The following is a 22,962-nucleotide window of genomic DNA, read 5'->3' as shown; positions in this document are numbered from 1 at the left end:
TTTAAAAATTCGACTTCGACCATCTAAAACCTGCTGAATTGCTGTTTTAGCCTATGGGGGACCGCCTAGAACCTATTTGGAGTCAATTGGTGGACTTAGAAAAATCAAATCATTTGATCGAATGCTCTGTTACTTTGATTCGTATGATTCGAATTTGATCGAAAACTCACCTATTCATCCAAGAAAAAAAACGTAGATTTTTTTAATAATTTTATATTAGTCTTTCTTAATTTGAATTTCGAAGTTATGGGAGTTCAAGAAAACTTCCATTACTTCGAAATTTGACCCTTGATAAATCTGCCCCTTAGTATGATGTAGAGCAGGGGTCCCTAACCTTTTTTACCCGTGAGCCACATTAAAAAATAAAAAGAGTTGGGGAGCAACACAGGCATGCAAAAACTTCCTGGGGTGCCAAATAAGGGTTGTGATTGGCTATTTGGTGGCCCCTATGTGGACTGGCAGCCTACAGGAGGCTCTATTTGTCAGTACACCTGGTTTTTATACAACCAATACAACCAATACCTCCAAGCCTGGAATTCAAAATAAGCACCTGCTTTGAGGCCACTGGGAGCAACATCCAAGGGGTTGGAGAGCAACATGTTGCTCCTGAGCCACTGCATCTGGATCACTGATGTCGTGATATTCTGACATTTTGTAATTGGTTTTCATTTTTTATTTGTAGTTTCGTTTTTGAGTTATTTAGCTTTTATTCAGCAGCTCTCCAGTTTGCAATTAAAACAATCTGGTTGCTAGGGTCCAAATTACCCCAGCAACCTTGCATTGATTTTAATAAGGGACTGGAATATTAATAGGAGAGGACCTGAATAAAAAGATGAGTAATAAAAAGTAGCAATAACAATAAATGAGTAGCCTTACAGAGCATTTGTTTTTAGATGGGGTACCCCCGACTTGAAAGAATTATTTAAAAACTTTAATTCAGAATTCAAATCAGTTGTAGTACACTGGAGCTCAGTATTGCTCTATCTACCCTGTCACAACATATCACTGGACTTGTGTTTTATACTGGCGCTAGAGTGTCACCACTGGAGGAGGACTGACTATAAAGCAGGTGAAGTGGTTAAGGAAGAGTATAAAGGAGGACAGTGCTGTGAATATTTACAATATTTAGATACAGGGGGGTATGACAGCTGTTAGGGGAGGGCATGGAGGTATAGACACGTAACTGAGGGCTGACAGAGGGGAGGGAGAGACACAGATACATTTCGATGATTGGCTTCCGGATTATAACGCTCTCCTCTAGAATCACGTACAACGGTCACATGACCGTGATGTCATTAAGGTCCCTGCAGAGAAGAGAAATTAGCCTTTGCCAAAGCGGAAGTCACTGTGGAAGGTAAAAAGCTCCATCTCTTCTCCTCTCGTGTTCCCAACCTGCCCCCTGGAGTCGCACTATCATCTACCTCCCTTCCTTACCATCTACCTTTGTCGAGCCCGCCCGCCCTGTGCCTCTTCTGCCTTCTACCCCTCTATAGCGTTTTGTTACGGGAGTCAACCTGTCAGACGCCAGCACCCCCTCCCCCAGTGCAAATATTTTAATTACCCATCTGTCTGTAGCCCCTACCAGCATATATTAGTACCACTTATATATATTCTGCCCTCCTCCATCTTACTACTCCAGCTATGAGCCCATCTAGCCTTAGTAACACTCTAACCCCCACTAACATTCTGTCTTCTTCCTCACTGACACATTAGTAGCACTGGCCTCATCTACTCCCAGTTACTCACTTGCACTCTGCAATCAGACATTGTATGGAAGGAATATCATTGGCCTCTCTCCTGTTACTGGGACTGGATTGGGTGTTTTTAATTCATTTGCCTGTAGGTTTCTGTCAAGTAACTGTAATTTCACTTCCCCAGACAGAATGTGGTTCCTCTTCCTCCTGTTGCCACTTTGGGCCGGATGTGCTGAGCCAGGTGACAGTGAGTGGGTGCATCTGCCTAGCAAGTGTGAAGGTACGTGTGCCATTATATTGTGTCTATACATTGACATAAGGGGTTTATACATGTGCAGATATTACAGGTATATATTTGTGTGTGTTTGTGTATAAAATATATGGATGTTACAGTATAGCTGTGGATAATATAGAGGGGGCTGATAATAATAGAGGTGGGGCTGAGGATATCTATAGCTGGGGATATTGATGTTAAGCAAAGGATTCTATATATGGGGATAATATAGAGGGGGGGAGGATATTACAACGAGTGGGCTTTATAGCTGGGGATATTGATGTTAAGCAAAGGATTCTAAATATGGGGATAATATAGAGGGGGGGGAGGATATTGCAGCGAGTGGGCTCTATAGGTGGGGATATTGATATTAAGCAAAGGATTCTATATATGGGGATAATATCGAGGGGGTAGGATATTGCAGCGAGTGGGCTCTATAGCTTGGGATATTGATGTTGTGGAAGGGATTTTATATATGGGGATAATATGTGGGCTATAGCTGGGGATGTTAATGTTGTCTTTCAAAGACACAGTTATGCTCAGAAGTTTACATAGGCCTGATAGAATCTGGAAGATGTGGAACATGAAGGAAAACCTGAGCGATCAGACAAAACCCATTTCTTTTCTGTTTGATGTACCTAAATTAAGCATTTAGGCATCACAGAGCACTGCAATCCTAAAACAAAAAAAACAAAGAAAATGTTCCGTTCTAAAATTTGCTTACCCGTACTTTTTGAAAGGATTTCAAATTCATTTCATATTATTTGTTTTTAATTATTTAGCTTTTTGTTCTTAAGCTCCCCATTTTGAAATTTTGTCAGCTTCCGGGTTGCTAGGGTCCAAACCAGGCAGTGGTTTGAATGAGAGACTGGGATATGAATAGCAAATGGCTGAATAGAGAGGTACATGATAAAAAGTAACAATAAAATTGTAGCCTCGCCGAGCAATAGGTTTTTGGCTGCCGGGGTCAGTGACCCACCTTTGAAATCTGGGAAGAGACAAGTAAATAATTTTTAAAAACTATAAACAATTTAGATCAATTGAGAGGTTACTAATAACTAACCATTCTTGAACATACTAAAAAAATGACTTAAATGGCTGCTTGCAGTCTTTTGTGTTAATCATGAAGGAAACCCTTTATTTTCTCATGCGTAAAGCTGTCCGTTCTTCTGAGCAAATTGCCTCCAGCTCCTGTCTTTGCTTGACTGCCATGAACTACATGTTTGAGATCTCACCATTCTCTGTGTAGAGCAATGTTCCTTATCTAACACAAGTCTTTCTACTATATGTTTCATTTCATCCCTAACCAATACTTCCTGGTTGTGTCTGTGTGAGGCCTGATGGTGCTGTCCTTTGTCTCCTGCAGTGTGTAAGTACGTGGCTTTGGAGCTGAAGTCTTCCTTCGATGAGACCTCGCGCACCCGAGAGCTGATTGATACTCGCTATGGTTTTTTGGAAGATGATAAGAAGAAAAAGAAGATTAAATATACCACTTCGTAAGTATAACAAATTATTTGGCATGTGGGTACCCCATCTGTAATTGCCTGCTGTTTCTGGGAATGTATATTTTTTGCTCTAAACAGAGCAAAATAAAAATAAGTCACATTCTACTTGTATATGTCTATACAAATGGACTAAAAATGAGGAGAGACGGGGGTTTTTTTATGCAAAACAGAAGGAATTCTGAGAAGAAAGCCTTGGATTCCTTCTAAAGTTTCCATTTACATGCTGAGCCTCATCCACTGGGATTTATTCATAGCCAAGGCAGTATGCTGATTGGGTTCCCAGTTGCAGACAGATTCACCCTTATTGGGGCTCATCAGTGCAGGGTTTCTCCCCAATCAACACATGTAGAGCCAGGGAAGTGGATCCATAATTTTGGCTGAAAAGAGACATTCCACTTTAGTATGCAAAAGCAGAAGTCATTCTGGGAAGTATTGCTCATAAAATTTGCATTTAGTGCACTGGCTGTGCTTTAAAATCAAGTGGGTGAGGCTTTGTCTCAAGTATATGCATTTCCAAATTAATGTGGCATCTTTGCAGTGGGATTTTTGATGGCAGATGATATTCATTTCTAATAAATGTACTTTGGATTGAAACATACGCAACTTCTTGAACCTTAAGGTAGGCATATCACCGATGGAGAAAGACTTACCTTGGGGTACTTACAGACATTTAACTGTTGACATAAATTTAGCTGAAGCAACAGTCCACCAAATACAGTCCTATATTTATAAGGGGAAGCTTTATTCATCAGTAGATCCTCCCAGCAGAGGGGGGCAATCACTTTAGAGGAAAGGAGATTTCATGTTAAGGAGAGAAAAGGGTTGTTACGAAAGGGAGTTGGGAAATTGTGGAACTTTCTTCCTGAAGCAGCTGTACTGGCAGATACATTAGATAGGTATCAGGAAGGTTCAGATACCTTGGAATAGTAGGTTAGTAAAATTAACTCTGGTCTGATTGCCCATTATGGAGTCAGGAAGGATTTTTTTTACCACACTGAGGCAAATTGAAGGGACTTCAGATATGAGGCAGGTTTCACTTGGAAAAAAGGCTGAACTTACTGTTTTCAACCTAACCTACTATTGCATACCTTCAATAGTTTTCTGTATCCTCATAAATGAATGTGCACTAGGGCCAGAACTAGGGGAAGGCAGAAGAGACACGTGCCTAGGGCGCAACAGTTGGGGGGGCAGGTGCTAGGCATGTACCTCTTCTTTCACCCACCCCTAGTCCAGACCTTGCGTCCACCACCGCTCTTTATTTATTTTTTTTATGGTCTTGTCCAATTTTCAGCCTGTCTGCAGATGCGTGCTCATTCACATACGACCATTTGTGCTTGCACAGGGATAGAGGGGGGCAATGTGCCTGGCCTTACTTCACCTAACTTGGGTGCCCTAGGCAACCACCACTGATGGGTACCTTGGCCCACCACTGATGGGTACCATATCCTAGGGCTTACTCGGGTCCAAACTGATATTCAACATCGCCTCTGGCATTTCAAGTACATATAATAATATATATAATATAATATCCACCTGTTGCCTCTATCAATAGAGCAAGTGAAAATAGAGACTGTTTTGTCCAGTGAATTCCATGACTGGCTGCATTGAGGGAAAGGATAACAATTCTATTGAGTGTAGAAGAAATGTGCACAATCTAACGTGTTATCCTGCAATAAGTGCTTGGTGTGACTGCCATTCGCTGACTGTCATTGACTTTGTCCTTTTCATAGGGATATCCGCCTGATTGAAGTCACAGAGGGCCTTTGTTCACGACTTCTGGAATACAATCTACACAAGGAGCGTACTGGCAGCAACCGCTTTGCCAAGGTATATGTATTGTCCTTGTCCTGGTCAGGTGACTGTCTCGTGGTACATCCCCACACCATTCCTACAGTAGTATCTACAAGGCCAAGTGTACATCTGCCACACCATTGTTACATTTGTATTTGTAAATGCAGCTCAGGTGATGTTTTTCCTCTTCCTGATTTCAGGGGATGTCAGAGACATTTCAAACTCTGCACCATTTGGTCCATAAAGGGGTGAAGGTTGTGATGGATATTCCTTATGAGCTCTGGAATGAGACCTCTGCTGAAGTGGCAGATATGAAGAAGCAGGTATTGGCTTCAGAGTTAAAGGCAGATAGCTAATGTAGTAGAGGGAGTGGGAAATGGGCCCTTGGTGGGGGGGGAGTGGGAAATGGGCCCTTGGTGGGAGGGAGTGGGAAATGGGCCCTTGGTGGGTGAGAGGAGAGTGGGAAATGGGCCCTTGGTGGGAGGGAGTGGGAAATGGGCCCTTGGTGGGTGAGAGGAGAGTGGGAAATGGGCCCTTGGTGTGGGGGAGGAGTGGGATATGGTCCCTTGGCGAGGGGGGTGGGTGGGAAATGTGCCCTTGGTGGGGGGGAAATGGGCCCTTGGCGAGGGGTGAGTGGGAAATGGGTATTTGGTGGAATTAGAAAATGTGCCTTTTTAGCTGTTTCTTATAACCTGAATTCTCCTCTGATCTCTCTCTTCATTTCTTGAACAGTGTGATGTAATGATGGAGAACTATGAAGAAGTCATTGAGGATTGGTATAGGAATCACCAGGATGAGGACCTTTCAGAATTTCTCTGTGCGAGGCATGTGCTAAAAGGCCAGGACCAGAGTGAGTAATAGTGACTGACAGTTGTGCATCTCTCCCGACTCATGTCTGTTGGGTTATGTGATTAGTTGGTTTGTGAGAGAAGCTGAAGGGCAGTTATTGCACTGGGGTTAGGGTTGTTCTAGATCAGCACTTGTTTGTTTCCCACTGATGATTTGTATTTTACCTGGTGGGGACATGTTATCACACAAGGTAAGTCTTGGTGTAGCGAGTAAATAGGAGAAGCATCAAATTAATATAATTGAATATCAAGTACAGAGCTTGGACAATACATCCAACTGCATCCACAGTGATAATGAATGGATGTGGGTCTAGTACTGACCCCTGTTGCAGGTTATTTCAGCAATAGATCTCCATGATGTACCATTATGTACCTTGCAGCAGGGGTTAGAAATACGAGACTGAGAACAAGTGACAGCCTTGTGACTGCCATGTATTTCATAGAGAGGGAAACCCTAATCCACTGCTTCACATTGATTTTCTACGGGGATATTTGATATTTCAAGGCATCTGGAGTATAATGTGATTCCACGTTCCAGTGCCATTATCTTTAGGTTGCTTGCTGAAATGGGTGGGCTTGCTCTTCTATTTCTCATTTACATTGGTGTCCGCAGGTTGCCTGAGTGAGCAGGGGGATAGTAGAAAAGGTGACACAGGACCTTCTACCGGGACAAAAAAGCAGAAGAAACAAGGAGAGAAGAAAAATAAAAGCAAGAAACAGAATTCTGGCTCTAAGGAAGAGAAAAAACAGATGGATCAGCCAATGGCAGCTAAAGAGGAGCTATAGGACCAGGGCTATTCCCTTCTTATTCCAGATTTGTACCAGAGTAACGGTTCAGCTTCATCATGTTCTCTGGTAATGAGAGGGCAGCTCAGACTTGGTACATTTGTATCTGGAGAACAATGGCCTTTCACTCTTAAAGGACTGGTTTGGCAGCACAAAAACATCATTTGGTTGGACTGTTACTGAATACTGTTACACAGAGTGTATATTGGAGAGGTGGGAATCCACCCACAGCTTGTAATGGTGCCTCCCTAACCCACTCCACACAGATTTTAACTGTCTTGTCTTTTTCTCTATAGTTGTGGCCTCTACTACCCACCGCTTGTCATCCTCCCTCATGTCTCTGCCCTCTGTGCACAAGTCAGGTCTGGGCCTACAGCTCTCTCCCAGTCATTCCCTATCCCTGTCTCTTGTTTGCTTCCACTTTCATCTAAAACCAGTGACTGGCAATCTTCTGTGTTAGAGATGTTTCAAAACTGCATCTCCAAATATTCCTCCAGCATTTTAAATGCTCTTGCAGTAGTGTGACCTGCAGTTCTATTGCATCTTTGCTGTATAGTGTTGCCTACACTAAAATCATAGTAAAATCATAGTATCCTTTCTGTTTTCCTGCACTTCCTAATTGCTCCTTCCTGCACAGGCACCCAGCTATATCTTCTCCTAACCCTAATATTCTCTAACCCTAATATTCTCTAACCCTAATATTTTCTGCTCTGCTACCTACTTCTCTTTCGTTGTTTTTTAGTCTCTCTCGCTATCTTTCTTTCTTTCTTTCTCTATCTCTCTCTCACTCTCTTGCCGCTATCTCTCCCGTTATCTCTCTTTCTATCTCTCGATATCTCTCTCTCGCTATGTCTATATCACTATCTCTCTCGCTATCGATCTATTTCTCTATCTGTCTCTCTCTAGTTATCTCTTTCTTTCTCTCTCTCTCTCACTCTCTTGCCGCTATCTCTCCCGTTATCTCTCTCTCTCTCTTGCTATCTCTCTCGCTAACGCTCTCTTGCTATCTCTCTCTTGCTATATCAAAATCTCTCTCTCTATTGATCTATTTCTCTCTTTCTTTCTCTCACTCTCTTGCCGCTATCTCTCTCTCGCTATCTCTCTCTCGCTATCTCTCTCTCGCTATCTCTCTCTCGCTATCTCTCTCTCGCTATCTTTCTCTCGCTATGTCTATATCGCTATCTCTCTCTCGATATCTTTCTCTCGCTACGTCTATATCGCTATCTCTCTCGCTATCTCTCTCTCTCAATACTTCAGGATGTCACAGTCCTATACTCACTGGACAAAAGTGAACATGAACTCATAGGTGGCAAAACACTGGTAAATACATGGACTAATCAGTAATGAAATGATAGAGGACAGACAAGTAGATAAAGATGAGGGTATAGACACTGCCAGCATGTAATGTTATGGTACCAAACTAAAGTTACAAAATCAGGTGATATATTTATTACATAATGGCTCATGGCAGTTCTATATGGCCGGGTTACATAACTCTCTGGTTTTCTCTGTAGTAGGATCGCAGGTTCTGTGGGGCCAATGCCTCTAGTGAATAAACTAGACCACCGTGAGGTACTTATTATCTCAAAGGTCTAGATTTGAGCTGCGGATATTGGCTAATGTTTACGCAAAATCCCTTTTCAATGAAAATGTTTACGGCATCGCCCTTCATTCAACTCCCTGGTTCCATTTTAGACTTTCAGAAACCAGAGCGGAGCAGGTAGGTGGTGTAACCCAGTGGTTAACCCCATCGGCAGTCCAAGCCTACACACAGCAATGTTACAGGTATAGATACAGGAAAATATTCTGGTACAAGTTATTCAGCCACCGTTCCAAAAATACTTTAGCCTATGTCTCACCCTAACTGGCTATCAAGTTGGGCTGCAAGTCACAAATCTAGCCCTATGTACCGTTGTTCTTTTGGATCTTCTGCCTAAAATGTGTTTATTTTTCATGGTCAATAAACTTTTAAAACAAATTCTTTATGTCAGTTTGTGCCAAAACCAATATACTGTCAGTTGAAGCAAAATTATTTTGGACTTTAAACTTCACCAGAGCCAGGCCGAGTGGTATTGGCATCCAAAGCAATTATTCCACTCCCCCTTAGTCCCCCGTTTAGTCTGCACATGCCACATTGCTCCCCCTATGCTGCTCTCTGCTTTTTCCTTCCTTGCGAGATTGCTTCTCTAGGTATGTGCCTCTTCTTCTGCCTAGACAAATACAAGAGATCCTCTGCACTCAACCCATTATCAATATATTAAGGACATTGAAACATATTGTGCCTTAAGCTACTAAAATTGGCTTACCCTTTAAACAAAACAGGGATTGTTTGTCCATATATTGCAATATATTTAAGATGGCCCACTACGTCAACGTCATCCCCGGTATGGCCAGTCCTACACTCAAATTGCATCTGATTCATTAAGAATTCTATTGCTTCATTATACACTACACAGGGACTAAGTTTTACCTGCAACTTACTTGTTGTTTTCAAAGTAAAACTCCCAAATGTGGTTGCCCTTTTATTGGTCACCAGTGGGATCACCTAACCCTACTTCCAGCCCTGACTGCAACCAATACACAGCAGTGCTCCTGTGCTTTATGTCTGAGATTGTAGCTATCTGTATAACAAAGCATCCTGGACCTTTTCTGATCCCACACAGACCTTTAGGGTACAGTCCCCTGCTAGATGCCTTTTGGAGCCACACTTGAAACACTGACTGGGCAGCCCTGGATAGAAAAAAACAACTCTTCCTTTCCCTTCCAATAAAAAAAGAATTGGGGAGATGCTGAGTGACAATACAAACATTTAAAGGGGAACTATCGCGAAAATGAAGATTTAAAGGTGTTGTTAATGAGGGGTCTTATTTATCAGAGATAGTCAGGCAGGTCTCATTTGATGTGGCTACATGGGACAGGAGGAAGAGTGCACACACATGCCTTTGCTCAAACCAAAGTAGCCGAATAAATCAGATCTTTGTTAAGGAAAAAGAGATTTTTACTGAAGAGAAGGGAACTTTGATGGACTTTTCAGAACATTTGATGGTTTCTTTCAAGTTAGGCCCATCTGAGTTTCCCAAAAGGGGTAAGAGCTGGCGATTGTGGATTGAGTCACCGAAGGACGCAGTGAGGAATGTTTAGTGGTCAGTTAGACAGGAGAGTATAAGATCTAGAACATACCAGTGTCACAAACCCTTAGTATGGTGTTTACAGTGTATTCAAGTATCTTAACCCTTGTTACCACTTCCAAATGCTTTCATACCATTGGGAGGCAAGTTTGGGCGACTTGGAAAGCCAAAGAGACTCATATGTTTTCCCGACAGCGATTTACATTATTACCAGTAGGAAAGCATTTGGACGAGATTAGTCACGGGGCATGTAAGGATGTAAAGTAAGGATTTATTTCATATGTAAGTAGTTGGACAATATCGAAGTTCAGCTAGCAGGTGGCACCAACCCTTAAAGGAACAATTACACCAAAAAAAAAAGTGCTTTAAAGTAATTAAAATATAATGTGCTGTTTCCCAGCACTCGTCAAACTGGTGTGTTTCCTTCAGAAAGACTACTATAATTTATATAAGCAGGGTGCTGTGTAGCCATGAGTGCAGCCATTCAAGGCGCAGGTTACATAGCAGATAACAGATGCATTCTGCAGAATATCATTGTATTCTATTACAGAGCTTATCTGCTATGTAACCTGTGCCTTTTCTCTTTTTTCAGCATAAATGGCTACCCCCATGGCTAATAAGAGATATGGGGAGCACTACTTACACTCTTCAGGTGGTGCTATTCCTTAAATGTACTGCCATGTCAACATTCAGCAAAATTTCACAGGAAAGGCAAGCACTTCACCACTTCTTGCTGTGCAAATAATCCTTTATTTTAGCCAGTTTTACCACTCCAAGTACAGAATAACGTTTCGTCCCTGACAAAGGGAGATGCAAACCCCCCGAAACATTGTTCTGTAATTGGAGTGGTAAAACTGGTTAAAATAAAGGATTATTTGCACAGCAAGAAGTGGTGAAGTGTTTACCTTTCCTGTGAAATTTTGCCCCCATGGCTACACAGCAGTAGGGTTGTTACCTGTCCTGGTAAAAACTTCCTGCCCAGTTTTCCAAATAAGGAAAACCAGGCAGGATCCCCCATGATCGACACAGCAATCGCCAATGGGCACGTCATAGCCCCGCCACCCGACGTCATGGCCCAGCCCCCGACATCACGGACCTGCCCCTCTACGTCACGGACCCGAACTCGTTCCCAGTTTCCACCGGTTGGAAATGTGGCAATCCTACACAGCAGCCTTTCTAAAGAAAACACTTAACTTTTGCCAATGCAGGGCAACAGTACATTACATTTTAATTACTCTAAAATACTTTTATTTTTTGGTGTTACTGTACCTTTATGGTTGGCCTGGAGGGGAAGTTCCCTTCAGTAGCCTATATAGGAAAAAGTAACAGCCAGGCACTTCCTCTTTTGCCTTGGAACAGGAAGAAGGCAGAACTGAAGACTGTTGTGGTCAGACCAGGTGGGAGGCTGTATCCTTAGGACTAGTAAGTGGATAGTAGTGGGGTGTGAGCTCACTCTAGGAGTCAGAGATAGAGAGGTTAGTAAGCAAGAACAGCCTGTTGTACCTACAAGGAGTGAGTATTTTGGGGAAGAGCCCCAGGCGAGTGTGTACCAGTTAGGGAATTGAAGTGTTCAGGTATGAGTTAGAGCAGGGATCCCCAACCTTTTGAACCTGTGAGCAACATTCAGAAGTAAAAGTAGTTGGGGAGCAACACTAGCATGAAAAATGTTCTTGGGGTGCCAAAGAAGTTCTGTGATTGGCCATTTGGTAGCCCCTATGTGGATTGTCAACCTACATTGAGACTCTGTTGGGCAGTACACATGGTTTTTATACAACCAAAACTTGCCTCCAAGGCTGGCATTCAAAAATAAGCACCTGCTTTGAGGCCACTGGGAGCAACATCCAAGGGGTTGGAGAGCAACATGTTGCTCACGAGCTACTGGTTGGGGATCACTGAGTTAGAGGCTTGACAAAGGGCAAGATTAAGCCGGAAACGTTGCCTGTTGTCTACTGACCAAATAAAAACAACTTTTTCAATTTTGCAACAAAGAGGTGCTGCAGTGATATCTTTTCTACTATATGTTTTACCCCTGGCAAGGGTTTTTGGACTTCTCTGCACCCTGCCCGAAAGGGGTTTGAAAGGTGGTTGAAGCACACACATTCTTATTGAGGTTTATAATGTAATAGATACAACCAAACTGTATAAGGATAGAAGACGTTTAGGTGCAGAATATGGAAATTGAAGCTTCTCCATGAAAGGTCCTTGCAGAGCACAGATTATCCCCCTACATAACGGGCTCCTGCTGACAAAACAGTTCCAACAAAGGGTGAGGAAGGGGGTTGTTGTGTACTGGGAATTTATTTACCCTACCTCATAAAGACCAAACACGGAGGAGCTTCAGTTTCCCTGTTTGCCCAATTTAGCTCATGCAAAAAAACACAACTTGTTTGCACACGAGAGAACACTGTAACTAACAGTAATTAAACTTGAACCTTGCCTTTGTTAGTGCCGCTTTGGTATCTGATTCAGTCTGACAATTTATGGGCTTGTGCCAACTATCCCCTATTTGTGCCTGTTTTTTACCCATTTAGACTGTCAGCTCTATGAGGCAGCTGCCTCCTTTGTCTCGTGATCCCTGTATTTGTTTATTTATTACAATGTACAGCAGTACAACACTGTGTATACCAGTAGCACTACATAAATAATGATCAATATAAACACAGAATAATGAGGGAAATTCAGTACCCACCCCTGGGGGAGGGCATGTGTGTTCCTGTGTTGATCAGAACCTGTTTGTCACGGGATGTCGGGGGGAATGTTCTGGGCCAGTGTGATTTTAGGCACACATCCAAGCTGCCTCCAGGCCAGACAAACAGAGTGAGTCTCGGGGTTAATTATAGAGCAACTCTGTCTCCTGACATTACCTCTAGTTTCAGTAATATCAATGGCAGCTGAATCCCACTACCCCTTCACAGTGTGACTCCTGATTGGCTGACTGGGGTGTCCTTGTCTCCCCCCACCACAGCCCTCCTATGTTATCACTTCTGATTGGCTGTCTGGGGGGATGTGGTTCTTAGTACACACTGAGAACATGTGCAGCTGCTCTCAGTGCCATTGGCCAATGTGTGGGGGTATTTAAGCTGTGATTGGTCAGTGTGTCAGGCTGCCAGTGATATAATTGGTTGGTAGGTCATTCCGTCAGAGCTGCAGTTGGCTGTGTGTCAGTGCCGTGCATGGTGGGTGTGTGTTGTGTGGGTGCAGGGATTGGGCAGTGCTTGTGTGTTTTTTGTGTATAAGTGTGAGTGCTGACACTGCATTCACACATTCTGCAACATACTCAGCTGCTGTTTGCTTGTGGTGCTGAAACAAAGCCTAGACCCTGTGATTGTGGCCCTGGAGTGCAGTTGTGTAGCTGGAACAGTCCTGTAGGATGGTGGACAGTGTGTATCGTACCCGTTCCCTTGGAGTGGGGGCTGAGGGGCTGCCAGACCAGTATGCAGATGGCCGGGCCGCCCGCGTGTGGCATCTCTATATTGGAGATAAGAGGAGCCGTACAGATGAGTATCGCAGCTGGATCTTGTCGTTACTGCAGGAGCACAACTGTCACACAGTGCTGGACGTGGCCTGTGGAACAGGGTGAGCACATCAGAGGGGCTGCTTTATGCTCAACATTATGTTCCTCCCTCCACCAGCCTCCATCCATGTGGCCCAATTAGCTGAGATCACAAGTGAACAATAGTGAAGGTTTAGTGGGGGCTTCTTTGTCCCAAGTGCTAGATATTTAAGGAATATATATTTATAAGATCTCCCATGGAAAGCCTCCCCTTACAAAATGTTCCCTACATTCCTGGGATACCTAGATCCAAATGGGCTATGGGAGTCAGAGTCAGTGGCCTGTGACGTTGGATCAACCCCCCCCCCCCCATTTTTTTCATTGTGGCAGGACCTAGTGTCTGTTCAGGTGAAGCTCTGTGTCATTTAAGCATGGCAGTGCCCCCACCCCAAAATATCTTCCACCACTCAGCTTATTCCAGTTGTGTCTGTGGGTATAGCAGAAATCCTTAACCCAATTTATACAACACCAGATGAAATCTAAGCCACTTTCTTCTCTCTGTATTTCCTATCCCACTCTCACTAGTACTTGTACCACTAATGTATAAAAACCGTTCTTTTTATTTCTTGTAATTCTCTCTCTCTTCTATATCAAGGTCACATTTCTGGGGGGAATGTGCCTCCATATCTCATATTGTGTCTGCAGAGAATGGCAGCTCCCACCAGTATGCCAATATATCTGGCGCCAGACTTGGCACAGTATCAATAGAGAAAGCAAAGTCTGGGGGGCCAAGGGCTATAATTGAATGCTTTTGCGGTCGGTTCTGATACTGGAGAATAAATGGTTATGCTGGGGGTTTTGATACAGGAGAATCAGTGGTTATACTGGGGGTTCTGGTACAGGAAAATGAATGGTTATGCTGGGGGTTCTGTTATAACAGAATTAATGGTTATACTGGGGGTTCTGGTTAGGGATGCACCGAATCCACTATTTTGGATTCGGCCGAACCCCTGAATATTTTGTGAAAGATTCGGCCAAATACAAACCGAATTCGAATCCTAATTTGCATAGGAAAAATAGGGGTGGGAAGGGGAAAACATTTTTACTTCCTTGTTTTGTGACGAAAAGTCACGTGATTTCCCTCCCCACCCCTAATTTGCATATGCATAAATTCGGTTCAGCCGGGCAGAAGGATTCGGCCGAATCTGAATCCTGCTGAAAAAGGCCGAATCACGAACCGAATCCTGGATTCGGTGCATCCCTAGTTTTGGTACAGGAGAATGAATGGTTATGCTGGGGGCTCTGGGACAGAAGAATGAATGGTTTTGTAGGCATCTAATACACAGGTAAACATTCAGCTGCTGATGAAATAACCGTTTTTATTTCCTCACTCCGCTCACAAGACAAAGGAAATATGAGCAGAGAGTTCAGAGGTGGAAGAACCCAGGCCAGTGGGTCTCTGTGGATTGAAGAATAAAGATATACCTGGTTCAACTCATATTACACACAGATCTTACTGAAATTTTTAGTTCACTCATTGTGACACAAATGATTTTTGCTGCAAAACGTGTTTCTCTTGGGCTTGTACTGACTATATACAACAAAGAATATATATATCTGTATACAGAGCAGAGAGTTCAGTAAATTATTTTGATGTGGTACCTTACAGGAGAAAAGGGATTCAATTTATGATTTTGTCGAAAGTCTTGCTACTGTCTCAATGGAAGTAGGTGTGATTCTGTTAAAGCAGATTTTGCAGAATCCCAGCACTTTTTGCAAGAGGAGCGAATCCTTAATACCCTTAAACCTGTGGGCAAATGTGCTGTGGATTTCTTGAAGGACAGGGGGAAACTAGAGAGTGCATGCCCAGACACAGAAGTGAAAGGGGGACGATGGCTCGTGAAATCTACGTTGACTATTTAAGCAATGGTCGTCTTTAACTATTGCAAGAGGCCAAGCAACCAGCTTCCCCCATAATTTACCTACAAAATCCCATGAGACATCAGCCTCACTGGATTTGTGTAACCTGGCAGAAGAAGAATTCCAGAAAAATCTGGGACCCAGACACTTGGGGTCACTCTCTCTTATGCAATTGCTCATAAACTGCGGGTGTGTGTATAGAGGGAGTGTGTGTATGGAAGTGTGTATGTGTGTTTGTACGAGGGAGTGTGTGTATGGAAGTGTGCATATGAGTGTCTTTGGTTAGAAGTGTATGTGTATATGTGTGTGTGGGTAGAAGTGTGTATGTAAGTGAGCATGTGTGTAGAACTGTGTGTGTGTGTGTGTGTGTTGGTAGAAGTATATTTGCAAAGCTACTTCTCTAGAGAAAACAAAGGGAACTTGCGTAGCTTGTGTTTCCCAACTGAACTTCTAAATATTTATTCAAGTCTAAAGCCTTCTCTTCTCCTTCCATGACGCACAGCTTATACCTTCGTGTCCGTCTTCTGCCCATTCTGTGCGGCAGTGTAGCTTTCCCCTGCGACTGCAGGGAAATGTAGAAACCAGTGTCGGACTGGTCCACCGGAATACCAGGAAAAGTCCCGGTGGGCCCAGGTGTCAGTGGGCCCTCATGCTGCTAGATATTTGGCCTATTTCATGGTCATTCCCTATTTCTATAAGAAAAAGAGGCTAAATAGATGGAATAATGGATTATAGTATGTAAAGAAAAGATACTAGGAAAATAGAGGTTGAGTGAGTAAAGGAAGAATAATAGTACTGAGAGTAGGCCCCTGGTCTAAGGTTTTATGGTGGGCCCCTGGTCTAAGGTTTTTGGGTGGGCCCCTGGTGTCCCATTCCGACACTGGTAGAAAGTGGGGGGACATAGTCCATTATTACTCCCCCCATCAAACCCAAACTTTCTGCTCATTGGTACATCCAACGGCTCAAAGAGGAATCTTTTCCGCACTTACTGGGAATGGATTAATTATATGCACCTTACAGCACCCCCAGCTGCCCCTCACACTATATATGCACCCTTAGATGCCCCTCACACTATATATGCACCCCTAGCTGCCCCTCACACTATATATGTACCCCTAGCTGCCCCTCATACTATATGCTGCCCCTTACACTATATCTCCACCCCCAGCTGCCCCCCCATATTATATTTGTACCTCAGCTGCCCCTCACGCTGTACCCTGTATAAGAGACGGGCAAGAGCAGGTGCCCAGGGATGTGATGTGGTTCTTCTCTGTCCCATAGGGTGGACTCAGAGATGCTGGTGGAGGAGGGCTACTCTGTGGTCAGCGTTGATGCCAGTGATAAGATGTTGAAATACGCCTTAAAGACACGGTGGAGCCGACGGAAGGAGCCAGCATTTGATAAATGGGGTGAGAAAATGAGACTAACTGTTTCTGTTTGGGTTTTTGGCAATAAAGGAGAAAGCACACGGGTAGAACAACTTTATAGCTAAACTTAATCCAGTCACAGTGGGCAGATCATGAAATGCAGCGTGATACTGTTCCATGAGCACAGGAGGAGTCAATGCAAAGGTCAGAGTCAGCAGTAAAAAACAAGGGGCAAACAAAGAGGCCACAATCCTCAGGAATTAGGGTGCACACACCAACTTGCCTGCCCACAAGCACATGTACCAACTCAGGACAGCGCCAAAGGGTGTGTGTGCAAATTAGCCCCACACTGCCTTCCCACCATTAAACCCCACAATCCTCGGTGCTTTCCGATGAGCAGCACACCAGTACACACCAAAATCTGTGTCAATGGCACACTGATGCAGACACAAACAGGGGCCAAAGAAAAGCTCCACTACAGGGAGGCATTGTGGGTACAACCCTGAGAAGTCACATGTGCCAGGTTAGTAATACTCAGTATCAATGCACTGATAAACAAATGCTAATCTATTTTACACACACACAGAGCATGTGATGGTAGCGATACCTGATATTCATGTATATGGCAATTACTTTGTTCCATAAAACACAAGACATCATGGCACCTGCGACAACATCAGAGAGGATTCTCAGTTGGGGCGTTAGTCAGTAACCTACTATTCTATCTCTTGCTAAAAAGGCATCTGAACCATTCTTTTATCTATCTAATGTATGTAGCAGTAAATCGCATCAGTCTTTTATAGGAGGCAATTCCTCATCTAAGCAGTGATGGTGATTTGTGGATCAACATGAATCCGCAGGACCCAGGTATAGAGTGAGTTCAGGCAGACCAATTCCCCCAAGAGACAGGCCACTCCACAATCTCTCTGTGTTTCTCCAAGTCCCACTAATGATGGGGTGCCTCTTGTTAGGCACTACAATAAACAACTTTTTGCAATGAAAATTGCTTCATCTGTGCTCCCCCTTAATCTTTTTTCTACTGGGGTGCCACTTGTTCATATACTTGATCACAGAAGGGGTGGGCACAAATATATAAATCTGCACAACAGGTGGTCCTGGTTGGACACAGGTTGGGGCGCAGTGCTAATGGTATTCAAAGTCAGACTGTGGTGCCTGGGACCCACCAGGAGTTTGCCAAAAGAACTGGAATGGTCACTAGGTTATATAATCAATGCAAACAGTGTACCAGAGGTAACATGTATGGTATGTATATTTTCTGGCAAAGTTACTCATGAGTTCACAATTTAGAGACTCAATTATATCATAGACGTTCTCTTATCTGCATCAGTACTTCATACCAATAACAAACCCAACCCTTACCTGCTCTCCATTCCCTCATACCCCTCACTTACCCAATACTTACCTACACCACATTCACTCATGTTCCTCACATACCCAACACTTGCCTAATACTTCCCAAATTCCTGAACCTTACCTGTTCCACATTCCCTCATACTATTTGCATGTCAGACAATAATTCAGATATGTTAGTGTTGAGACCAAACTGAAACCAAATTCACCAAGGCCCTATTCATAATGTGCCAAATCAGAGATACTCACAGTTTCTATAGGGTCAGATAAAAAAAACTGGGGCAAGTTTCTGTAATATTGTAACTCTGCTTGTTCCCTTAGTGATTGAAGAGGGGAACTGGCTTTCTCTAGACCAAGAAGTACCGCGCCCCGTATTAGGATTTGATGCTGTCATCTGCTTGGGAAATTCATTTGCTCATCTTCCCGATTTCAAAGGTAACTGCACAAAAGGCAATATGGCAGCATAGAAGATATAAAGTACCTGGCAACTATGAAGATGAGTGAATTAAATTGGTTTAAAGTTGAGCGGGACTAAGGATGCATCCTAGAAAAGGAGAAGGTTTGACTTGCATTGGATATGTGCCTTAAAGTGGTGGTTCACCTTTGAATAAACTTTTAGTATGTTATAGAATGGCCAATTCTAAGCAACTTTTCAATTTATTATAGTAGTTTTTTTTTTATTAGCCTCTCTCTTGTGATCCTTTCCCCATCTTAAAAACAATTGTTCTGTACAATTGTTCATCTTTCTTTGCAGGTCCTCTCCTATCAAATTCCAGTCTCTTATTCAAAGCAATGCACGAAAATTGCAAACTGGAGAGCTGCTTAATAAAAAACGAAATAACTCAAAAACCACAAATAATAGAAAATGAAAACCAATTGCAAATTGTATCAAAATATCATTCTCTATATATCATGCTAAAAGTTGACTAGATGAACCACCTTTTCCTCTGGGAGGATCAAGTTAGGGGATTAAAGAAGGTTAAAGTTGGGAAACATTTGCTAGGAGACAGGCAATTGCTCATTATAATGAACTTTGGTTATTTGGGAAAGAGATGTCTTGAACTAAAGGAGAGATGATATAGGATAGAGTTGAGTTACAGTTGAGTTGAGGTCAAGCTACATAAGATGTGTCCTACAGAAGGAGAAGGGTATGTTGCATTGCAGATGGGTCTAAAGGGAGAATAGAATTAGAGTTTCTTTAGAGGTGTGCTCCATGGAAGGAGAGACATTGCGTAGCCTTAAAACACTTTGCTACACAATCAGAAAGGATGAATTTTATTGGGGTTGGAATACAAAGGGCCTCATGAGAACAACAACTGGTAGAGCATTTACTTGGGTGTGCCAAAAGTTATGGCCTGTTCTGCCCCCCCCCCCGGCAACTGCCCCCTTAGCACTCCAGTGATCAGTTCAAACCTGGCCCTTTGCTCTTCAGCCATTTATAATATTTCCTCTAATTTGCCTACTATCCCTGCAACATATATTTATGTTTGGGTGGGTCTTTGAGAAGCAGAAATATCAGGACCCACCCCCATTTCTGACCACAGAGACATGGTACTGACAGAATTGACATGGCTTGTAACTGTATATCATCCTGTACCCCCGTTTATACACATGTCCTAACTCCTGGCCAATTGGCAACTCCTTGCCTGAAAATGATTTGCCCAATGACACCCCAGGCTGTGTGCCGACTCTTCTGCAATATTTATAGCCCTCAGCCATAATATCCCCATTGCAAGTACAAGGGCTGCTGGGTATTACTGAGACCTGACATGTTTTCAGGTGTTTCTGATAAACAAGAAGAGAGGATGGGAAGTTTTATTTACTCCCCCCCCAACACACATTTCTTCTATTTTTCGCAGGCGACCAAAGTGACCACCGGCTGGCGCTCCGTAACTTCGCAGGTATGGTCCGGCCAGGAGGCATTTTAATCATTGACCACAGAAACTACGACTACATTCTAAGTACGGGCTGTGCCCCCCAGGGCAAAAACATTTATTATAAGGTGAGAGCAATTCCACACAAGGGCTATTTGCTATCTGCTACTTTGCGTGGGGTCTGCTCAACCCTTCTTCTCTGTCTCTGCAGAGTGACCTGACTCAGGATATCGCCACTTCAGTCTTGTTTGTCAATAATAAACCTCACATGGTGACTCTGGATTACACAGTGCAGGTTCCTACATCAGAAGAGTCACAGCCTGAATTGAGGTACCATCCTTACACACCCTCCTATCTACCTGCATACCTCCCCATGCAGTTCTTGTCTGCACCCCTTGTAACAGCTACATATCACCCATTTACTATACCTACTTACTCTATTGTTCTATACTCCCATCCTCCCATTTACTGTTACTACATACCCCCATGTAGCATACATCCTTGTACTGTGCCTACATATCCCCTATACTGAACCTATCTGCACCCCTAGTACCAGCTACATCATATACTATACCTACCTTCCCTTTTATTCTACACACCCATCCCCCCGTGTACTGTAACTACATACCCCCATATAGTGTAACTACATACCCCCATGTAGCATACCTCCATGTACTGTCTACTCACCCCCCATGTAGTATTCCCCCATATACTGTAACTACATACCCCATGTAGCATACATCCATGTACTGTGCCTACACAACCCCAATACTGTACCTATCTGCACCCCTTGTAATAGCTACATATCACCCATACTACACCTACCTTCCCTATTGTCATATACCTCCATTCCTCATGTACTGTAACTACATACACCCTACACTGTACCTATCTGCACCCCTTGTAACAGCTACATCATATACTATACCTACCTTCCCCTTTGTTCTATACACCCATCCCCCCATGTACTGAACTACATACCCCCATATAGTGTAACTACATACCCCCATGTAGCATACCTCCATATACTGTACCTATCTGCATCCCTTGTAACAGCTGCATATCAGCTCATATACTATACCTACCTTCCCTGCTGTTCTATTCCCCCATGTACTGTGCCTACTCACACCATATAGTATACCCCCATGTACTGTGCCTACATACCCCCTAGGTAGTTTAGCACTATATCCTGTGTTATTATGGTAATAGTTTCCTTTCTTCCAGCAAATTCCGCCTGTCCTATTACCCTCACTGCCTTGATTCCTTCACTGGACTCCTGCATGAAGCATTTGGGGGACAATGCCGACACGAGGTATATGGAGACTTCCTGCCATATAAGCCTGGCCAGGAGAAGGCCCCCTGTTACTTCATCCACGTGGTAAAAAGAACAGCCTAATCCTGGACAGATTCCTTCTTTCCCAGCAGTTTGGCCTTTGGCTGTGTGGATTTATAACCATCTTTTATATTGGAGGGGCCTGCTAATGTTTGGATAAAGGGGTCCTGTATTTAGATCAGGGAGACTCCTATAAGGGAAATGTACTAGGAATTGGAATCGCTACTGTTATCGTGGCCCATTAATCTTGGGGGCCCTGAGACTATACTCTGTTACGGGTGGTGGGATTATGGCAATGATTTTGCTCTTAAGTCTGAATCTAAAATTGCTTTTCTGTATTTAGCCATTTCAGATGCACGTTCCCTGCTCCAATTACTGATTCTCACTATGTAATTGCAGGTACAGTTGTTGTAACGTGTTGGCCAGTTAAAATGCTACGGGGCGACCCTTTTGAAATAAAAAATAATAAAAGTGATATCTTAATTGGCTAACTAATTATAGCAAGCTTTCAGAATGTTTTAGTTCCTTTTTCAAGCTGAAAACTGTCAGTGATTTGCCTTATTCCATTCTTTGACTGCCGTTAGTGAAATCGGCTAATAATAATAATAATACATTTGTTGGGACACTGGAATTAAGCAGATGTTTCAGAGTTAGAATTAGATTTGCCCCAGTAACCCTACGACTATATACGTAGGCTTTCTGTAGACTGGTGGTTATGTGGCCTGAGAATCTAAGGCAGAATTCCCATCATTCCCTGTTTTAGGACCTTGGTCCCCAGGGAAAAGTGTTCCATACCAGATTCCCAACTCTCAGCTATTGGCTTCAGAATGTCCCTGTTCAGATCTTTCTGCTGTAGGGAAGCTGTTTTACACTGACAGTAACAGCAGCCACAACGTGTAACATGCAAATATATTTATTTTCTGCTTTTTATTCAATGAAATTTCATGGCCATGACTTTGAATGGGTGTGGTCAACAGGGGAGAGGCCAAAAAGTAGGTGTGACCTAAATGAAAAATGGTGTGATGCTTTGGACTTTTCTAGTTGCCCCTGGATCTCACTGTGACAATCTGGTACCTTAATATAACACGTGAATATAATACATGGCCTTGCTTTGTGCCAGGGAACATCCCCATATAAGACTACACATGACCTTACTCAGGGGCAGGGGATATTAATCTATATGACTCTCTATATAAGGCTACAGGGGGCCCTTGGCTATATATATATATATATATATATATATATATATATATATATATATATATATATATATATATATAATCATTGGATAAGGACCCGCACTCCAATGTTTCGTGAAAAAAGGTTTTTATTTTAACTTGTGCACAAGTTAAAATAAAAACCTTTTTTTCACGAAACATTGGAGTGCGGGTCCTTATCCAATGATTGTATGCTGAAGCTTTGACCCAGCACCCACAGTATCTCCAAGACTGGATCAGAGTGCGAGCGTTTGTCTATATATATATATATATATATATATATAGATATATATATAGATATATATATATATATATATATATATATATATATATATATATATATATATATATATATATATAT

General features: G+C 43.0%; 2 protein-coding genes across 3 annotated transcripts; both read left to right on the top strand.

The window, feature by feature from the left end:
* Positions 1 to 1,211: 1,211 nt before the first annotated feature.
* cnpy3.L (canopy FGF signaling regulator 3 L homeolog) lies at positions 1,212 to 8,876 on the top strand. Of its 2 annotated transcripts, none has more exons than XM_018262785.2 (7): positions 1,212 to 1,354; positions 1,879 to 1,974; positions 3,335 to 3,464; positions 5,204 to 5,300; positions 5,465 to 5,587; positions 5,997 to 6,114; positions 6,726 to 8,876. In XM_018262785.2, exons 2-7 carry the CDS (start codon positions 1,884 to 1,886, stop codon positions 6,896 to 6,898), a joined length of 732 nt encoding a protein of 243 aa, XP_018118274.1. In that variant the 5' UTR covers positions 1,212 to 1,354; positions 1,879 to 1,883; the 3' UTR covers positions 6,899 to 8,876. The 2 variants fall into 2 exon arrangements, with proteins under 2 accessions (XP_018118274.1, XP_018118275.1); XM_018262786.2 differs by having other exon boundaries at positions 1,883 to 1,974; positions 6,726 to 7,495.
* A 4,323-nt stretch (positions 8,877 to 13,199) lies between these two features.
* On the top strand, positions 13,200 to 21,879 carry LOC108716567 (glycine N-methyltransferase). The gene is made up of 6 exons (XM_018262784.2): positions 13,200 to 13,602; positions 16,721 to 16,848; positions 18,499 to 18,612; positions 20,037 to 20,179; positions 20,263 to 20,381; positions 21,276 to 21,879. Exons 1-6 carry the CDS (start codon positions 13,397 to 13,399, stop codon positions 21,445 to 21,447), a joined length of 882 nt encoding a protein of 293 aa, XP_018118273.1. The 5' UTR covers positions 13,200 to 13,396; the 3' UTR covers positions 21,448 to 21,879.
* The last annotated feature ends 1,083 nt before the right edge of the window (positions 21,880 to 22,962 follow it).

The sequence above is a fragment of the Xenopus laevis genome, chromosome 5L (genome assembly GCF_017654675.1).
Source record: "Xenopus laevis strain J_2021 chromosome 5L, Xenopus_laevis_v10.1, whole genome shotgun sequence".
Taxonomy (NCBI): domain Eukaryota; kingdom Metazoa; phylum Chordata; class Amphibia; order Anura; family Pipidae; genus Xenopus; species Xenopus laevis.
Note: the sequence above shows the minus strand (reverse complement) of the source record. Positions and strands in the feature narration are given on the sequence as shown.

Excerpts from the sequence above, each read along its gene's own strand:
- cnpy3.L (XM_018262786.2), top strand. The coding sequence starts at position 1,227 with ATGATTGGCTTCCGGATTATAACGCTCTCCTCTAGAATCACGTACAAC. Across the intron at positions 5,588-5,996 it reads TGGCAGATATGAAGAAGCAG|TGTGATGTAATGATGGAGAA; the intron begins GTATTGGCTTCA and ends TTTCTTGAACAG. Across the intron at positions 6,115-6,725 it reads GCTAAAAGGCCAGGACCAGA|GTTGCCTGAGTGAGCAGGGG; the intron begins GTGAGTAATAGT and ends TGGTGTCCGCAG.
- LOC108716567 (XM_018262784.2), top strand. The coding sequence starts at position 13,397 with ATGGTGGACAGTGTGTATCGTACCCGTTCCCTTGGAGTGGGGGCTGAG. Across the intron at positions 13,603-16,720 it reads GACGTGGCCTGTGGAACAGG|GGTGGACTCAGAGATGCTGG; the intron begins GTGAGCACATCA and ends TCTGTCCCATAG. Across the intron at positions 20,382-21,275 it reads GAGTCACAGCCTGAATTGAG|CAAATTCCGCCTGTCCTATT; the intron begins GTACCATCCTTA and ends CCTTTCTTCCAG.